This window comes from Strix uralensis, chromosome 2 (assembly GCF_047716275.1).
Source record: "Strix uralensis isolate ZFMK-TIS-50842 chromosome 2, bStrUra1, whole genome shotgun sequence".
NCBI lineage: Eukaryota > Metazoa > Chordata > Aves > Strigiformes > Strigidae > Strix > Strix uralensis.
In genome coordinates this window covers 117740409-117760453 of record NC_133973.1, presented here as the reverse complement: position 1 = coordinate 117760453, position 20045 = coordinate 117740409, and the positions used below count along the sequence as shown (strand labels likewise).

The 20045-nt window shown below is 35.4% G+C and overlaps 1 protein-coding gene across 3 annotated transcripts in view; it reads right to left on the bottom strand.

Moving 5' to 3' along the window:
* Positions 1 to 1291: 1291 nt before the first annotated feature.
* The window catches only part of SACS (sacsin molecular chaperone), a 97748-nt gene continuing 78994 nt past the window's right edge, over positions 1292 to 20045 (bottom strand). For all 3 annotated transcript variants that reach the window (XM_074860029.1, XM_074860030.1, XM_074860031.1), the window contains 2 exons: positions 19047 to 19138; positions 1292 to 14980 (listed from right to left, as the gene is read on the bottom strand). In XM_074860029.1, coding sequence (XP_074716130.1) covers positions 3420 to 14980; positions 19047 to 19138 — 11653 coding nt within the window. In that variant the 3' untranslated portion in view covers positions 1292 to 3419. The remainder of the gene's footprint in view (positions 14981 to 19046; positions 19139 to 20045) is intronic.

Sequence of the window (20045 nt, the reverse complement as noted above, 5' to 3'; positions counted from 1 at the left end):
AATGAAAAACTCATTGACAAACACCTCCATGTGACAAAAATGTGAGTCATCTTCAAATGAAAACATCTACGTTGGCTGTGAAGTTTAATTATTTTTGAACTACTACTTCTGCCTGTTTTCCACAATACCAATCCAGCCATCCTCAGTGTTCAGATCCAGCATAGGAGATCTCAAAGTTGGTACTACCCTCCTTTAATTGGAGCAATTACAATAAATTTTATTAAAGGCTGATTTAAAGCAACCCAAGTACCAAGTGAATGCAATCCTTATACTAATAGTTCTTAAATCCTAGTTTTCAAATCAGCATAGTAACTTTATTTTGATGATTTCAGTACAAATATTGCAACACTGCATGTTCATATAACAAACTATTTCTTTCGGTACTTGGCTACACAAAAATCTGTTTCCTTAAAAAATGGTCTTGTCACCAATTGCTGAGGCAAGTGACCAGTGCTAATGCCATTGTTTGGGAGGAAAACTTTTAAAGCTTCCACAAAAAGATTAGTAATAAACCTGCCAAGGCTTGTTACAACTGCAGTTCCTTAGATTTAAGCTACTAAATGTACAGTTAATCAGTTTTCTGTATCACTGATCTTTGCTAAACCTCACAACTATAATCCTGAGAGACAAGACTACTGAAGCTGCTTTTTCTAGATACATTACTGGTACCTGTGGAAGGTAACTAGGACATATACCTGGCTGAAAAGACATTTTCTCTCATGTGAACTTGTGTAATGTGCAGAATTACTTGTACAATCTATTTTTGTGGAACCTACATGCTAACATTTACTTCTACAGACCCTTACTAAGGAATCATCACATACTAACTGTTCTGAGCTTCCATGTCCAACTTGGGAACAAATATTTCCCAAGGCTCCCAGCTGAGCCAAAAGAAAGCATTAATTAAGCATTTTATTTAAACAGGGATTAAATGGCACTTATGAAATCAGTTTCTATCACAATATGGTTTCCGGGTTTCATAAGGCCTCTTTATTTAGGCTAGGTTTACAGTGAGTTAAGCAAATAAAAAAAGAAAATAAAAGACTTCCAATTGAGACACCACTCTTGCCTGTCTCTCTGAATCTCTGAATGTAAATGTTATTGCAACTGACTGATCATATTGACCCAGGAATAATAATTAATTCTTCTTTGTCATTCAGGTTTTCTTGCTTACCTTGGTTCAATATTTAAAATTGCTTCAGACCACTAGCTTCTTAAGAACTGGGACCATTTACTTTCTCACAGTGTCAGCACTCAACAATATATACAAAATAAAAATATAACAAAATAGTTCAGTAGTTCTGCACAGCCAGTTTAATGGTTCATAATACTGGTAAGGCAACACAAGTTGCTTACAAAACAGTTATGTGCTTAAAAGATTTCCTTCCCCAAGATCTCACCTAAAAATGGGAAAGTGTTTATGTTGCTCCTCTATTATTTGTTTGCATGCTACTGTGCTACCTTATGTTTTAGCTCCATTTAAACTGGAAAACACTAGATCTGTTTTCTTTTGTTAGTATTTTGCTTACCCTGAATACTATTCAGCACAAAGAGTCACAAAGGAATCTATTTTAAAAACATAGGGAATTAACTAAACTGATTTATTTCATGGCACACCAGGATTTGTGTTTTACTTGCATGCTATTTATTGCAAAAAAATCAGCAAAATGTACAATTTCTTTGAGAAAACTGCAAACATTTGTCATTGAAAGAAAAAAGCATTTTTCCTTTTTAATAGTATTTTAATATTTGTACATTTAGAATTGATTTATTTACCTATATAAAAGAAAGCTTGAAATAATAGGTAAATTTAGTCTACTTTATAAAACCAAAACACAGACTGAAATATATGTTTGCATTTTTCTTTATTAAAATTATGGCACTTAATAGCAGAAATAGTAATAGGGCTTCACAATCAGAAGCAGTATCATTTTCCAAACACATTTCTTCCCAATACAATTTGCAAGATTTTTCAGAAGAGAACAAGCCTTTTATAATTTGCACAAAACTGAAGAAGCCTTCATCATGATTTATTATTTTTGGATTACAATTCTATTGCAGCTGTATCAGCCCTGCAAGTTCACTGTTGTTTATCTCCTTTTGTGTTCTATAAGTTAAATTACAGTTTCACTGTGCTGTCAAGTAAACAATTGTAATAGCATGTTACAGGAAAATAACATCTATGTTAAGTGTGGCTGATCCAGCAAAGAAAAATCCTTCCATTTAGCATTATCCTTCCATATTTTTTATTTTTTTAATTTTTTTTACAAATAGCTAACGTTGAACATATTGCATGACATTACCAAAAGTATTACAAACTATAAAAGAAAGAGTGTGAACTAAAAATCAGACTTGTCTAGGGCTGTAATGAAGACCAAAATAAAAAGAGCATTGCATTGCAGCACCTTTAAACATGTAACAAAAAACAGTGCTCAGTGTACACCAAAAATGGGTTACTGAATCATACTATTATCAATGTCTGTTTGTGGAAAAATATATATATATGTACACACACAAAGGCACACACGCAGGAAAAAAAAAACCTCAAGCATTCAGACATCTGAAAACTGAGTTTTGGTGTTCAAAAAAAATCATAAAACACCATATAATAATGTTCACCAATTGTATATCATCCACATGCATTTTTCATTACACAAAAGATGACAGGATCTAGAAAAAAGTAAATTAAATACTTATAATAAAGTAAATGCAATCAATGCACGACATGAAGTTGCATGTTAAATCAAGTATCATTATTCAGCATTAAAATAACTGTACCAGTTTACAGGTACTAAACTATCCTTTAAATGTTCACAATGTGATGCTGCAGCAAATTTATAATCAGATCCAGCTGATAAGAGTATTACTATGAGTGACACAAATGTCCACAGAACACAAATGAATACAGAAATGCTTTGGAGCAATACTTCCAAAGTTATTTTAATTTCCTTCCCAACTCCCATTTCATCGTATGTCCAGTCTTAAGATTAGTACATTGAAAACTGACATTACCATTTTGGAAACATATTAAATGAAATAAAATCTAATAAGGAGTTATAATTACAGGCTTCATCTAACAGAAAGCTAAGCTTTGGTTATATAAAGTGCAGTTCAACAATATGCCAAATAATCACAATATTGTACATACAGCTAATTTTTGCAGCTCAGTTTCATTGCAAATTTTAAAAAATGTTCATGTTTTACAGTTTGCTTATACAGCAGGCTCAGTTAAAAAAAAATCCTATTTAAATAAATTTCAATTCTAAGTACTTCAGTACCATCCACCTTTGTGCACTACACTTCTAAACTGCTTGGCAATGTGTAACCTCTTGGATGTGATCTGCACAATCACATTTGTATCCAGTCACATGAAACACCTAAGCTCTTGATAAAACAGTTCCCTAACCTCTTCAAATCACTTACACTTTTTGTTGTATAAAGTTTTCAAGTTTTATTATGATACAAGCAGTACATTCCATTACTCTCATAGCAACTTCTGAAGTAAACCTATCATTGGGAATCTGAGGAAAAGGAAGTAAGTCAGGATACCTAGTTTTTAAGCTATCTACTCCATAAGCTTCCAATGTCTGAACGTCATTTGTAAGCCCTTCAAGTTGCTGACTGTATTCCTCTATTTTTTGTGCAAGGGCTGCTGGTTTTACATCTTTGTCTGATTTGCCCTTCACAGCGTAGTCAGCTGCAATCAAGGCTAGTTTAGTAGAAAGGTAGCATTTAAAGCATACCCATTCATTGGCATTTTTATGAAGGTCATTTCTTGCAGCTGAAAAGTTAGCTCGGGCCTGCCTAAGCCATCGACGTGCCTCTACAGGATTGCCAACAGACCTGAATGTAGGTGGGACGAAAAAGCGTTGTGAGTAAGATGGTCCTGTGGAGGATGGACACTTTTCTTTATACTGTTGTCTTTCAGATTTGTGGCTTGTTGCTTCTTGATTCCATGAAGTATAAAATCTCTGAAATGAAAATTTATCTGACTGAAATCGAGAAGCAGAGGATGAAAATGGTCTTCTTGAGGCTCTGTCCATATTTTGATCCATAAAGGCCTGTTTTTCTAGCCTGTTAATCTCATTCTGCAAATGTTTGAAAACTTCATTAGCTATATCAAGATTCTCTGCATTTTTATCTGGATGCCATTTAAGATACAGCCTCCTAATAATCTTTTTTCTTTCAGATTCTGGAAGCTTCCAAGCCTGTTCAATCACAGATGTCACTTCCCTTAATATTTCTGGCAAGGAGTTAGACTTTATCTTTTTTGGAGAATGATGCTTTGAGGACATTGTTTTGTGGCTCTCTCTACCAGTGAAGAGAGGTGGAATTGTCCTTGGTCCATGTGTTGGAAATTCTGTAGGACTGGTTGGGGTAGAAGGTGTGCTATCCCTGCTTTGAGAACTTTCCTCCGGTCTTGAAAATTTGTACAAGTCAAGAGAGCTCACTATTTTATATTCACTATATCCAATATCAATCTGGTAAATCTTCCCTAGGAAACTGGGACTTTCATCATCTTCTCTTTCTACTTCTTGTACAATGATTGCATAGGTGTAAGTTGGTTGATATGATCCATATATATCACCACCTTCAGCATCAACAAGGTAACCAACATATTCACCAGGATAAAACACATTCATTGGATCCATAAGAAGTGTATAGTGAATTTCTGCTGGTATAGGAGTGCCAGGTGTTGGTAGTTCAAGTTTTGATGGCTCAGAAGAGTCGTACTTCACTCCTAAACTGTCAAGCTTCTCACCGATCCGGTAAATATCATTACAACCGAGCATTGCAATTAAATATGAGGTATCAGAAATCAGGTTGTCAGTTGCAGATTTTAAGGTCATTGCTAATGCTAACAGGAAATTTATGTCTTTGCTGTCAGAATGCTGTATGTAAAGCAGTATTACTGCATTTCCGTATCTCTTCAGGAAAGCAAATGTTTCACTCTTGCTGTGGGGAATAGGAGCAAAACCTTTAACTCTTAATGTTGTTTGCAACTTCTCAAAACAGGAAACTTTCAAACCTTCTCGCAAAGCTTTGCAAAGTCTTATTGCTTTTTCTTCATTAGCTAAAAAAGCATTGTCATTTTCATGCTTCATAACCCTAACGAGTCCTGTGATGAATTGTTCTGAAGACAACAGTAACTGTAACCTTCCCTGCAAAGAACATAGTGCTCCAAACTGACAAATTTTAGGAGACTCTTCATCCAACTGTTCTTCAAGTATACTGCTGAGTAAGCGAGGCCTCAATTTCTGAGGGAATAACATTATCAGTTTAGTGTGAAAACCATGGTCTTTGCCTAAGTAACACTGGCTAAGGTCAACAAGCATTTGCACACCAATGTTACCTTGGATTCTGCTTTTGTAGTGGGGTGCATCATCAAAAACTAAGATACTAGACTTTACCAACCTACCATCTTGACTGGGAAGGTAAAGGGCAAAATCTCTCATATTCTCAAGGTCATTCCTAACCTTGACAGAATCATTCTGAAGACTCTTGAACAGGCCAGAAACTACTCTTTTAACTGTGCGCATTTCATTAGGATCCAACTGCTTTCCTTCCGAGCTCTTGAATATGCGACCTAGAACTTCAACATATTGCTTTGTTGAAATAATATCTTCAGTACCCAAATGTTTAAATAACTGATGGAAAGTACCGAGTTCTAAAGGAAGTTTGTAAAGATAAGGTTTAAAATCAGATTCATACTCAAGGTTTATTACCACCTCTTCAGGCTTAAGGAGCTTCCAACCTTCTTCCACCATTACAAAAGAAACTCCTCGAAGCTGAAAGCGGAATTCCCTTTTCTCTGTACTAAGAAATTCATAAATGCTTCTTAGGACCTTGGCTCTAGTTTTCACCATGTCCTCATCCAGAGTTGTTATATTGCATATGTTCCTGCAGTTATTGATAACTTTGTCCAGGGGAGGGTCCAAATTAACATTCAGCATAGTTAAAACTTGCTCAAGTTGTTCTTGCGCTCCAAGACTACTTCCCTCTTGCTCTTTAATGCTTAAAGGTGTTGCTTTCTCAGGCAGAATGGGACATGAAGTCCACAGCAACTGCAACACATCAGTCTGTTTGAATTTAGGATTCACCTGTGCCCCATTGAATCGTATAAGAGGAAGTGTCCCATTAACTTCTTGATACTGAGGATGAAATCTAACAAATTCTGCTGGAGCTCGTTCAGGGCACAGAAAAGGAATTAATGACAATTCTTTCAGAAAATTTCCTGACAAAAGGTCAGTTCGTTCTTGAAATATGTGATGAAGCAGGACATCAACAGTATTCTGTAGTGTTTCTTTAGACCAGTTTTCTGTATTTGCTCTCATGCTGATCTCCTTAGCAAACTGTAATAACTGTTGCTGTGAAATGATGAATTTTAACCCGATATGTCGTAGAAAAGCTACCCATGATGGAAGGAATGCAGCTTGATTTTTTGGTTTTGTAAGTTGCTCTAGTTTCTTAAAAAAATCTTGAGGTATAAAGAATTTTTCAGGAAGCATAACTTCAAAGACTTTTACAGTCCTGTCATAAAAATATTTTGCAGGTTTTAATCTATTGCTTGCATCATGAATAATCAAAATGCTTTCAAGCTTTTCAAACAGTTGTTCTTTCATTTCTGAAGTTTCTTCAATGCTAGTTAGCCTATTCTTCAAGTAGATCAAGTGTTCTAATTTTGCATCGTAAGACAGACTTTCAATTTTTGGCAAAAGATGTTTCAAGTACACTTCAAGATCATCCACAGAGACACAGCCAAGCACAGTATACAAATCTTTCAAATGAACCTTCTCTTCAAGAAAAGCTGCTGAAGTCGACTGTGTCCATCTGTCTACTTCTACGGATGGGATGCTTTTTGTGAGGACGTAACACGTCCCGTATTTTGAAATGCTGATGTATCGGCCACTAATCGATTTATAACATGGAAGAGACTTTAAAATTTTAATGTCATCCTGAGATGTCAAATGACATAAATTGCAATTGAAGTACATTAAGAGAGCCTCAAAGTCACTTTCTGCTAACTTTTCAGTTCTGAAAGTTGATGTCTGTACCATATATTGTATGGCTTTCAGAATGCTTGAAGGATTATCTATGTTCGCTGTACGTCCCGACAACAAAGGCACTAAAGCACTGTCTTTGGAGCAAATTTTGTTCAATGCCAGCTGAATACAGCCTGTTTTCATTAAAGCATGGAAGACTTTATCACTCTGAGCATTTGGAAAAACAGCAATATGCATAATGCTGAGAGGCAGCAAAACATCACACTCTGGCACAACAAGATGATTAGCTGAGACAGTAAACCTTACACCTGGGAGCAAAGTCCAGTCCTTCAAAGTTTCAACAACATCATCGAATTTTGCTTGTGTATCTTCTTGCTCTTCCTTAATATTTATAGATTCACTAATAAAATGCCAGGCATTTTTAAGCCAAGATTCACTTGCAAAGTTTTCCTTCCACTTCATACAATTTCTAGTTTTGTATTCTCTAGGCAACACAGATGATAACAATTCAGCAAAACTTCTGATATCAAAGACTTTCGCTACTTCACTGCTAAGTAAAATATTGTTGTATCTCAAATACAATGTGTTCATAAAGAGATCCTTACGAGATGGAATCAGTTCATGGTATGTTGTTAAGAACTTTGGCCTCTTTGAATCAAAAATTTGCAAAACATTGTCAAGAGTAATAAGGAGTGGCAAGCCCTCAATCTGGATTTCATTTTCTTCTGCATCTTTAAAACAATAGTCAACCAGAAGTTTGAGACTATGGAAGAGTTTCAAATTTGTCTGCTGAAGACGACAGGGTAATTTTCCAATGTGGCAATTAGAGTCTGGAAAAGAAAACGTCATCAAAAATAATCGGACATCAGCAGGTGTCACATAGGTCACAGGAATATCTGCATCTACCAAACAGTGGTAAAGATTTGCAGTTTCATCGCAGTTGTATACCAAATTAAATCCAATTTCTAAGAGTAAATGCTTGAGTCTGTAAACATTTTCAGCCACTGTCTTCCGCGTTGTGATGTTGTATTCTGTATTTTTGAGATGCTGTAATTCATCTTGTAGTAAATTGTCAAAGAATGGCCTGCCTTTGTTCACAGTAGACATGTTAACCCATGTGATGATAACAGCAGAATGCAAATCAGAACCATCAATATTTGGAGCTCGCATAACAGGTAAAAGACGCTTCAAATCTTCATAAATGCAACTGTAAACTGCTTTCACTAAACAATACCAATCTGGCTGAATATCAAGTCTATTAACTGGAAAAAAGGATAAAAACTTTTTTAAAGTGTCTTTCACAACATGAATAGGTGTGTTTTGCAGCACTGATACTGTAGGATCAGTGCCTGGAAAATACCGTTTCTTCAGCTGAATCAGCAGTTCAACATAGGCTGGTGCTATCAGCGCTGTCATCAGGCTGCTGTTCCAGTCACTTCTTACTCCAACACCGTTATCATCACGCCATAGATTTCTTCTTGCAGAATCTAGAGCAAAGTGTCCATTCACATGAAAAGGTAATCCAGTTTCTAGTGATAATGGTAAGAAACAGAATGCTCTGTGGGGTTTTTTGTAATTATGAGTAATGCAAGCTGCTACTCCGCCACGTGGAAAAAGAGTAATGTCCTCATTCTTGTGGGCTGAAACGACACTTTTGGATACCTTTTCCATGGCAGAAAAGCCTGACCTGTTACAAATTAACCAAGTTGTAAGATTTCCCTCAGAGTCTTCAGTATCCATTGTGTAAGTAATCTGTTGGACAGGTATTTCACTTAGCTGCTTTTTTTTAGTTACACTGTCAATTACAGATGCGTGGAATTGCTTTCGTTTCAGTCTGTCCCCATCGGTGATTTTGCCTTGTACAGAATACAACACATTCAGTGCTCCAGTTGTTTTTTCTATCTCACAAATAGAAATCTTTTCCATATGGTTCAAAAACATTAAGAGTTCTGCTCCATCTGTACGCAGCTTATCTAAAAGATTTTGGACCATTCTATCTGAGCACGGAACTGAGGAAATTTCTGATCCTTTAGCCATTTCTCCATTTCGAAGAGGAAACCTAAACATTGTGCAATTATCCAGTTTAAAGTGATTTCCCAAGTAGAGGTCCAGTACATCTGAGAACTGTGTTCTGAAATCTGCATCTAAATCTCTAAACATGCGGCCGGGACTTGTTGATGTTGAACCTGGTGCATATCTAGCATGAGGATCAAAAATACAAAGTATATCATTGCCAGATATGAAAGAAGGGCAATCAGTAATATGATAAACAGAATTGAAACCTATACCATATTGTCCAGTTTTACAGGGATTTCCTACTTTTGTACCTTTTCCAAGGTTCTGAATTCCTCGAATATCATCTTCTGTAAAAGGCTGATTGTTGTAAACACACAGTGCTGGTCCTTGAAGTGGTGCCCATTTCTCATCAAATATTCTGTCAGCTGGATGCTGTCTAGGATCAAACACAAAACAGATCTCTGTAGCTTTTGCATCGTCTGCATTCTGAAGGAGCTCTTTCAGCATTTCTTTTTCTGAAGGGTAGGCATTAAGAATGCTTTTAATTCGACTTGTCAATTTTTCTTTCTGGCCAAATTCTGTTCCAAGGGTAGTAAAACAGATATTAGATGCATATCTTTCTAAAGCTTTATGACGTTTTGGTATTGCTCCAAGCTTTACTGCAACTTCTCTTGGAATATCACCATGACAATATTTAACAGTTGTGTCTTTAACTTTAATCCATGGACAGTCATTGTAACACAAAGATTTTGCAGGCAGAAGTGCAAGACGAGTATCGGGTAACAAAATCTCACCATACTTTTTCTCACAAAATTCCTGCTTTTTCTCTCTAATGAGGCCCCATATTCCTTCACTAATTATTCTCCTGCAAAGCTGAAAGTTGTCTTCTGTTAGTTGTTTGGTCCCTCTTTCCTGATTTATTAATTCTAGAACTACAGCAAAATCTTCAACTGTAAAAGCCTGTCTTACACCCACACTTTCAAATAGCTCACGGAAACTATTTTTGTATTTATTAGGCAACTGATAGAGATAGGGTGCTGCTTCAAAATTCAAATGAAAAGACACTTTTGTTGGATCAACATACACATTCTCAACCAGAATAAAACTACAGTTTATCAGTTGTTCAATTATCATAGCTTTTGTTGATTCATTCTGTAACATTGCTTCATGTAGATATTTGTAACATGCATTAGTGATATTTTCTTGATATAACGTGATCCCATCAAATAACTTTGCAACTTCTTCTAACTGACTTATGACCAAATTAACAGCTGGTTTCTTCAGTAAACCCAAAAATTCTTTGACAGCTAATGACAAAGCACCACAACCTTTAAAGGAGTGGGAATTTTCATTAAGAATTGGTTGTATTAGGCAAACTATATCTTGATGATCAGCTGTGAAAAGATCAGTTGCTGAAAACATTGCTTCAGGCTGAAAATCATTGCCTTTCCAATGCAGTGAGAAGCCTGCTGGTTTGCTAAGAAAAGGAAGGAAAGGAATGGTTTGACATTTTGCAGCAAATTCTTTAGCTCTAGGGTCCCTAGATTTTAGTTTTTCATCAATAAGACTCAATATAACACTGCTTCTGAGACAAGCTGCAGCATGATCAATCTTGTTAATTTCGGCTACTGACTCTGCACGTTCTATCAGATCTTCCCATAAAATATCATCTTTAGCCATTCCCAACTGAACAAGTTTAACCAAAATAATTGGGTTAAGATAATCCTGAGTGGTGCCATAAGGAAATCTTCCATCTTCAGCATCATATAACTTTGCAACTCTTCCTTCAGGATGGATCAGTCTTGATGGTGTAACTAATGGATGTCCATCCAATGAACAGGGAATACACGGAGTAACACGAAGAATTCCTGAGAACTCCTCAACTTTTTCATTGAGAACATAACGCATCAAAGGATCACGCAGCTCTGCATCAATCTCCTGAACATTAGGGAAAAATACCTCAGAAAAGAACTGTTTCTCAGAGGTGGTGTTCTCCAATAATATATATTTGCATCCTGCTTCTTCAAATCCTGTCTTTACCCAGGACGGGAGATCAACAGCACACAGACTTTTGGAACCAGTTTTTTTAAGGTACTTCAGAAAGATCTTAAAGGCTGATGGTCCAACATCTGGTCGTTTCAGTATAGAGTCATCTAAAAACCTTACGTTCTTCATGGAAACCCAAGAGAAACCATCAGAAAACACTTTGATCCCTTCTTTGCTTTTCATATGAGCTATGTCTTCATAAAACCCTTGACAAATAACAGAAAAATCATCGTGAACTGAATCAGGATCTGGCCACACTGCACAGTAACTGTAGTCAACTAGCTCGCCATTGATTGCCATGTCACGTAGAACACAAAGTGCTTCTATGTAGGCTTTTACAATAACATGCCTCATGAATACTGTATTCCATCTTCCTTTTGTGTCCGTTTTCCAGATCTCCTTCCGATTTGAAGTAACTGCAAAGCAGCCGTTTATATGAAGAGGTAAGCCTGTTTTTATTCGTAGAGGTAAATAGCAGAATACTTCACCTATGGTGTTGCAATTAGGTTTCACAATCCACTTTTGATCCTGGGTTTCAGACAGCAACACTCCTATTCCACCACAGGGAACAAGACCCAGTCTTCGTCCACTTTCATGTAATGAAAATTTTAAAGCATCTCCAATGTCCATGCAAGAACATATAAGCCATGTTGTTGAATCTACTGTTTTCTGTGGCAATTCATCAGCTGATCTTTTTATCTGTCCTGATTTAGCCATTTCAAAGAAAGAAGCTGGATCATCTTCTGTACCTCTGAAAAGTGGAGACTGTAAATCAGCAATCCGCCTAAATACATGGTGAAATTCTTCTACTATTATCTGTAAGATACAGGAGGACTTTGGTGTTTCGGTGGGAAGCTTTTTATTACTGCTGCTGCAGACCTTCATGAGTTTAGCTGCTTCCTTTAAAACACTTACATTTGGTGCAGTCAAGGCTTTGGAAGAACACAGATTTTTTTTGATAGTGACAACATCTTGTGCCACCCCGGGATCATCTGCCTCAATTTTCAAGTATTTCAAAACCATTGAATTTACACTCTGAGCAAATATTATCAGTCTGTGACCACAAATGCTAAATTCATCCACAAGAGAGTAAATATCTGCTGTATTGTAACATGCACTGCTGACTTCACTCACTTTAGCTTCCTGCTGAGTTCTAAAGGACAGCCTGAAAAGTGTTCCTTTGTAGCTGTAAGGAGATTCTACAGTCAGTGGTAGTTGGCAACCAAAAACTCCTATAAATGGCTTAAACTGATTGGGAAATTTTCGCAGCCTCTTCTGTTGTTTACTCCAGTTGATTTTAATCCCAGGGTTAGATTTATCTCTAATATGCTTACTGATATGGTTAACATTCGGATCAAACATAATCATGAACTCCCGGCTCAAAATAATAGGAACATCAGTGATATGATAAACAGAATTGAATCCCAGTCCAAATTTTCCCACTTTGTCAACTTCACTCCTTTTTAAAGACTCTCCTAATCGAGTTATATTTAGGAAATCAGAGTCAGAAAATTCAGAATTATTGAATGACCACAAAGCTGGACCATGACATGCTGCCATTCCTGGATCCAGAAGATTCTCTCTTATATCCATATTTCTTCTCATGTCAATCAGGAAATTACATTCTGTTGCATTAGCATCATCAGCATTTTGAAGCAGCTCTTTAAAGATATCTGAAATGGAAGGGTATTCTTCCAAAATGTTTTTAATTCTTACAGTCAGAGGCTCTCTTTGCCCAGATTGCTCAAATCCCATATTTTCGGGATTAATCAATCTTGTGCTAAGGCATGGGACATTTAACCACTCAGCAGTTTTCATTGGTATATCTTCATGCACCAAAATTATTGGTTCAACAGAATCTTCAAGCAAATCATTTAAGTCATCAACTTTGATATCACAGTAACAGCACTCATGAATTGGCCTCATTGCTAGTTTATAAGGAAGTTTGCCACTGTATAGTGGCATGGGTGTATGCAGACTTGCAGGAATCTGATTGCTGTAGAGCCATCTTATGATGCTCAACATAATGTGAAGATTTTGTTTACTCTCTTGTTCCGAGAGAGACTGTTCACTTTTTAGATATATTTTCTGAATGACCATAGAAACATGGTCTGGTGTTAACTGCTCAATTGAACCACAACATTTAAACAACTGGTGAAACTTCGCCATAGTTTTTGGCACATAATGTAGATAAGGTTGGAGATCAAGATCAGGTACTGACTTTATTACTGCTTGTGTGAGGGAACAAAATGTTTTACCTGTCCAAACCCAGGGAAATTTCAGGGCTCTAAAAGCTTCTTTGCCTTCTTCTAGATGATCATGCATAAATCCATAAATCTCAAGCAAGATATGCTGAAACTGATAATAGTCCTCATCACTGAAAGTTTTAGAACTGTGCCAATCAACAACCACCTTGAAATGTTTTAAGACTGCTTTTATGCTGGGCTTGATAGGGATGCCAAGTGCTTTTTCTATATCCAACAGCACATTTTCCACAAGAGGAACCGAGGAACCAACTAAAATTGCGTGAGATATATCACACATTTCTGGTGGCGAACAGAGATTACAATGATCTCCTTTCCAAACTAAGGATCCTGGATAATTTGGAGGTCTTTCCTTACATGCAGGAATCCATTTTATTTTTTTCAGCACAGCTTTTGTTTCAGACGAGTGAAGCAGTGTATGGTTTTTGTTCAAAATCATCAAGAGAGTTCGAGCTTTTCTTAACAGTAAATCATGACTGGTGTTAGAGTTAGCATGCAAACTTTCAATTTTATTTGCCACTCTCATAATATCGCTTTCCTCAAGATTGGCCTCATTTTTTAAGCCGATTTGTCTCAGAGAATGAAGAATATCCGAAGATGTAAAAATAACAGGGGGGAAGCAAATTTCCTCCTCAGCATAAAACAAATTTTGCAGAAGCTCTACCTCAGGATCAAAGAGTTCGTTTGCTGACATTATCTTTTCTGGTGAAATCTTAATAAACTTTAGTGATGTCAGCCAATCTATAACATCTGTATTCTCATTTTTCAGAAAAGTCAGATTCTCAAGAACCCATTGCATTATCTGTGTTATTTCATCATAGGAATAAAAATCACTTCTTATGTCTTGTATAACAAACTTCAAGCAATCTGTGCTCTTTAGCTGTTCTATTTTCAGCAGGTTAGCTAAGCGAATAGTAGCTTCATCACTGCTGTCAATTATTGGAATAGAAAATCTTAGACCAGGAGGAATTTTGGCAGTGTGGTGTAATACCTTACTACCCTTTAGCCCAGTAAAAACAGGCACACTTTCATCACATGATTTTTCAATTTTTTTAAATATTAGCAATTCCTGAATAACTCTTCTCTCTTTTTCACTTGCATCTGTTAAACTAGCTAAGAACGCTCTAAGAGCATCTTTATGTGTTGATGGGAATGATGCAACCTGATTGCATAGTTTCTGTAAGGACATTTTTTCCATTATTTGTAAAACAGCACCTGGTAATGGTGGATGCACATATTTTTTTATAAGTGGATGTTGGATAGAAATATCCAGCTTCTTAAGCACAACACCACCAACTTTCTGAACAATATCAGCTAAATATTCCGGGAGCTGAGTCTCAGATTCATCTTCCAGAATGATAGGTGATGGATTCCTAAATCTAACCAGTTCCACTGATGTTTGGTTTTCCTCCAGCAGTGTCTTGGGAATAAGCGGCATGTCATCAAACACACTCAAATCATCAGAAAAATGTATATAAAGGTTCTTCCAGACCATCTTAAGCCAGGAAACTGATGGGTGATTTCTGTCTTCCAAACCTGGATACCACTGTACCACCATGTCTTTGCCAGGCCACACATTATTCATAACTTCTTTAATGAGCCGGGCAAATCTTTCTGGGTTCAGAAGCTGCAGCTGAGTGCATGGCCTTCCTGAAATTATAGCAAAAGGGCAAAGCCATGAAAATCACAGAACAGAGTTACATTAACAAAATGCTTTTGGTTGTTGGGACGGGGCAGGGGGGGGCGGGCAGGGAAAGAAAAAGAAAGAAAAAAAATCTGTAACTTGTGCCCTGTCTTTTCTTTTTGTTGAAAAAACTGTTTGTTAAATAGAACTGCAGATACCAGCTCCCCTTGCTTTTAGGAGTTAATTAAAGCGAGCACATTCCATATTAGTATAAAAATAAAATCAAATTGAAAATTATCAATAGTATTTGTTAGTGTGACACAAGAGTTCTCAGGCATACATAGCAACTATGGATTTACAATCAAAGTAGAAGCTTCAAATGGATTTTTTTGTTTGGTTGATTCTTTACTTATTTACCGCTAGGCAAATAAGAATCTAATCCACTATTTATTTGTCTATAATTTCAAAGATTCAAATAGATTTGAAAGATTATTTATTAGATACAGCAAAGAGCAGCTCAGGTGCAGATGATGCTACACTAAACCTGAGAAGCAACAAAACTCAGTTGTGCAAGGAGTGCTGAAAGTAAGTTTAGATGTATATGCTTTTATTCTTATTATCAAAGCCCTCACTGAAAGAAATATATGTTAACACTTGAATCTTAATTATCATTAAGACAGTTTATACTTAAAAACTACTGAATGTCCGGGGGTAAGAAAATAGTACAGAACATAAAAATACCATTACCTCCCAATGACATCAAAAACAAGTGACAGAAATGGAAACAAGACATCTATTTGAATTTTAGATCTTTCTTCCATCTAGATAGCACTGCATTTTCCTTAAAAGCAACAGTCCAATTAGAGATATTATCTACTGTCCCTGTTTTACTGGAAATCAGTAGTAAGACATCCTTCAGAAAAAAATTTTTTTCCTTTCACTTCATGCCTACAGAGCTATGCATTGTTAGTTCTATTGAACAGAAAACACAGGTAAACACAGCAGCCTTGTGAAAGTGAGAAATACTTGCGGCAGTGGACCAGCAAGATAAGAATCTACTTAAAAACTAAGCTTAAATCCCATTATTTGAGAACAGAACTTTAGAAATACTGTATTAAAACCTATACATGTGATCTTAAAATACTGGAAATCTTCCTGCATGGGAATTTATTTTAAAAGTATATGTAAATAAACGAATCAAAATATTGATCATTTCTATGTAACATAACTACAAGATTTTCTTCATCAATATGCATCTTCCCCTCAACTGTGTTTAGACCTCTGTTCATATTTATCTTTGGTAGCTATCTTTTGGCAGCTCTATTTGGCAAGTTTTGTTTACAAGAAAGCTGGTGTAAGGAGAATAGCTAATCACCAAATTCACACAAATATCAAGCTTCAATCCAAACCAGTACATCCTCAGTTAATAACCATACCTGAAAATCCCCAGAGAAGCTGTTGGGCTAGAATATAATCAAATCCATTTTTAGAAAATATCAGTGAGTTACATATTAACACACTAAATATAGAAAAAGTTATTAACTAGAAAGATACAGTACACATTTTAGGAGAGAAAAAGTATGATCTGGTTGTCTGTACAACACAATAAAAAAAAAATTGCATCCCATCTTCTCAAAGAAATAATACAAGAAAGTTTCTATTTCTGCAGCTATATCAGGAATCTCTCTGATAATTTGTACAGCTAAGTGAAATTCTTGATAGGTAAGGTTTCAAAACCTGCCAAAAAAACCTCTAATACTTATTATTTATAATAACGTACAACTTTTATGGTACTGTAGTTGTACTTTACAATTATGCAAAATCTTAGAATGAAGAATAATTTAGGATGAGGTAGAATAAAAAGTAGGCCTCTATAATCTTGCAAAGGATTATTTAAAAGCCCTTAAGCATTTTTAGAAGATTTAGAATATTTATACTTGTCATATTCATTTACAAAAATATGTTCTTCTAATCAACGAGAGGCATACTACCAACCAAGAACAAGTCCCTAGAAACTGCCAGAAGAAGAAGAGAGACAGAAGCAAGATTTAAATGTGACTAAAAAAGCTTCCCAGAAACTAAAAAGACTAGACAGACTTTGTTGCAACTTAGTGACTAAGCCTGGAAGTGAAGGAATGTCCTAGAAGAACTCAGCAAGGGATTGCTTCATGAATATATACGGTTTTTTTCATTTTAGTCACCTCTGCTTGTTCTGTTTAAGATGTATTCAAGCATACAGTCCGTCAAATCCGTATTTTCTTTTAGTTGGTTTGCTCTGTTTTTTAATTTAAGCATGGTTTTGGACTGCTTTGTGACATTCACTTGGAGGAAATTTTCTAGGACAATACATCTCTAAAAGTCAATTTAAGGTACCATCACAATGAACTGGCATTTTTCAAAGTTAACATTCCTGTCTTCCATACAATCCTCCATCCATATAATCTTACTGTGGCTGTCTTGATCCCTATATAGTTCTGTTCTTTTGAAGTCTGAGCAATTACTACTAAACTAAACAGTAGTTCTTTATGGTCATATCCCAGATTAAGAATATTCACTGTTTGGATGCACAATTTAAAGTAGTAACTACTTTCAACAGTTTACAGTCTATATTAAAACAAAATAAATTAAAAACAGACAAAAAAAAATTTAAAACAAAAAAAAAATTTAAAACAAGCATATTCTACTGCAACAATAGACAGAACATCCATCAAATAATATGCCTATAAAGCTTTGACAATTCTGCTTTTTAGAAGAAAGTTTTCCTTCATAGTTTCAAAGTTGCTGTTCTTCATATTCAATGAAAGTCCCAGCACTAATTTCACATCTAGTATACAATTTATATTATTTTAAATATTTACACTGTTTACTCTGTGCAATAAGTCACTCCCAATTCTTTCAATCTCTTCACAGATTCTTTGCCATACTTAAAAAAAAATTATCATCTTGCCTCAGAATTATCTAATTTTTCTATTATTTTTGATAATGAAGCAATGATAAAACCATGAAGAAAGGAGGAGGTTTCCAACTGAACAGGAAGAATATTAAATGGAGAACATATAAAGGACTGAAGGGTAAAAAGGTCAGAACACAGACTGAAGAAACAGAGACTGTGATTGAATAACTGAAGACCATGACAAACGGTATCAAGAAAAGCAAATCAAAACAATGATTTATAGTATTCTATGTCATGTCTGGTTCTAGTAGCTTCAGACCAAAAAAAGTATTCTGATGAATTGAGCATTTTAAAAAAAGAGAGACAAGAATCTTTTTCTGAAAAGCACATTTTCTAGACATTGAAGAATAGCTCACCATATACTCATACTATTCAAAAATAAGCTGAAGAGTGACTTGTTAGCAAATTGTGTTTACATGAAAAGACTTCTGAGACTCAGACTTCATATTTACCAATAAAATTCCTAATGAAATGCAAGGGTGGAAAGGTAAATATAGACAAACTCTGAGTAGAAGAGACAAAAATAATTGTGAAGGCAGTTAAACACAGAAGATCTTATTTACAGGTGCAAACAACTTCTCCAAATCTTTTGATCAAGATTGGAAATATTTCAGTAGGTCCACACTGGCACAACCATAAACTATGAATTAAGACTCAGGAAATTCCTGATGAGATTATATGATCTACAGTATGCTTGAGGCTAGATGCTTCAGGTGGTTTTAAAAAAATGCACTGAAGCAATCACTTTCGACTGGGAGATAAGAGATGATACACAGTATCAAAACCATTACATAGCTATTGCATATGCAAGTACTACAAATGTAAAACAGAATTCAGACTGGCTTAAGTGGAGGAATATTATTTGAACAAAATTATTGAACCTTGAATACATGCTTTACTAAGTTAATTTTTATCCTTCTTCCCTTGCCTTTGCTTTTTTGTTCATTTATAATTTTCATTTGTGTTATTTCCAATTGAAACAATATAGTCTATTATATCTTAAATATTATTTTTTAGATGACCAACTTAGTTATGTGAACTCAATTTCAAAAGACACATTACTTTAAACTTGAGTTTAGAACTAGTCTGTTAAATCACTGATAATGTTTCACTGTGTGAGAAAACAAAAGACATATTACCTCGGCTTTTGGCAGCTTCTTTCAAAGCAGCTAGAACCTCAGGCTTCAGGTCATCAGAAAGTAACCTTCCTTCCAGGCCAGGAAAGAGTGATCTAGCACACCATAAAGAAAAAAAGAAACAAAAAACAAAACACAAAAAACATACCTTAGTAATAATAATAAGCATTATTTATTTATGTTGCTGCATAGACATTACCAGCATGGTAATCATCATGGTAAAACAATTATATGCCAAGCGATTGCTTACACATACAGAATAGTGCTTTCAGTGGGCATTTTCTTATAAATGAGAAAAACATACATTTAGAAGCAGAGGGTAGTAAGTAACTAATTTTTCCAACTACTCTGCTTTTCAAAGCAGGTCTAAGCAAGTTTTCTTTTGATAGAAAAACTGGGATTTGACAATTATTTTCATCTATTTGTATTCTAGCAAAAAGAAAAAAAAGGGTAAAATAGCAGCTACTATTCTATGCCTTTTAAAGATTCTATTTGAAAGCATACAAAAAATACATGTAACTCTAGGACTTCACACAGATCTGTGGATTTCAAAAGATCTGCAGACAGTAGTCAAGATTATTGTAGCCAAGAGACAGTCTCATCCTGCCGTTCCATTCCCTTCCTTTATGTTAGCACTTAAAGAGTTTTTTAGGGCTTTGGTCTTCCTGAAATCAAAAATAACTATCCAGTTTAATTCTGACAGCCGGTATGTTAATTATACATAAGCCAACACAGAATCTTGTTCTTGCACAGGTGTTAACAGAAAGAAATTTGTAAGAGCTATTTTCACCTTTTTAGCAAGCTCCAAATTCGAATACACAAAGAGCCAAACTCTTAAGTTGAAAGTGTTTTAAAACCTCTAACATCATTTATCATATTTATAACATTAGAATTAAAAATAATTACTGTAGGCAATAATAGAGGCAAATAAAGCATTGCTATTTCAAATTTCTCTATTACCATAGCTAGGAAATATATTTATGCCTGGTATAATATGCTTTT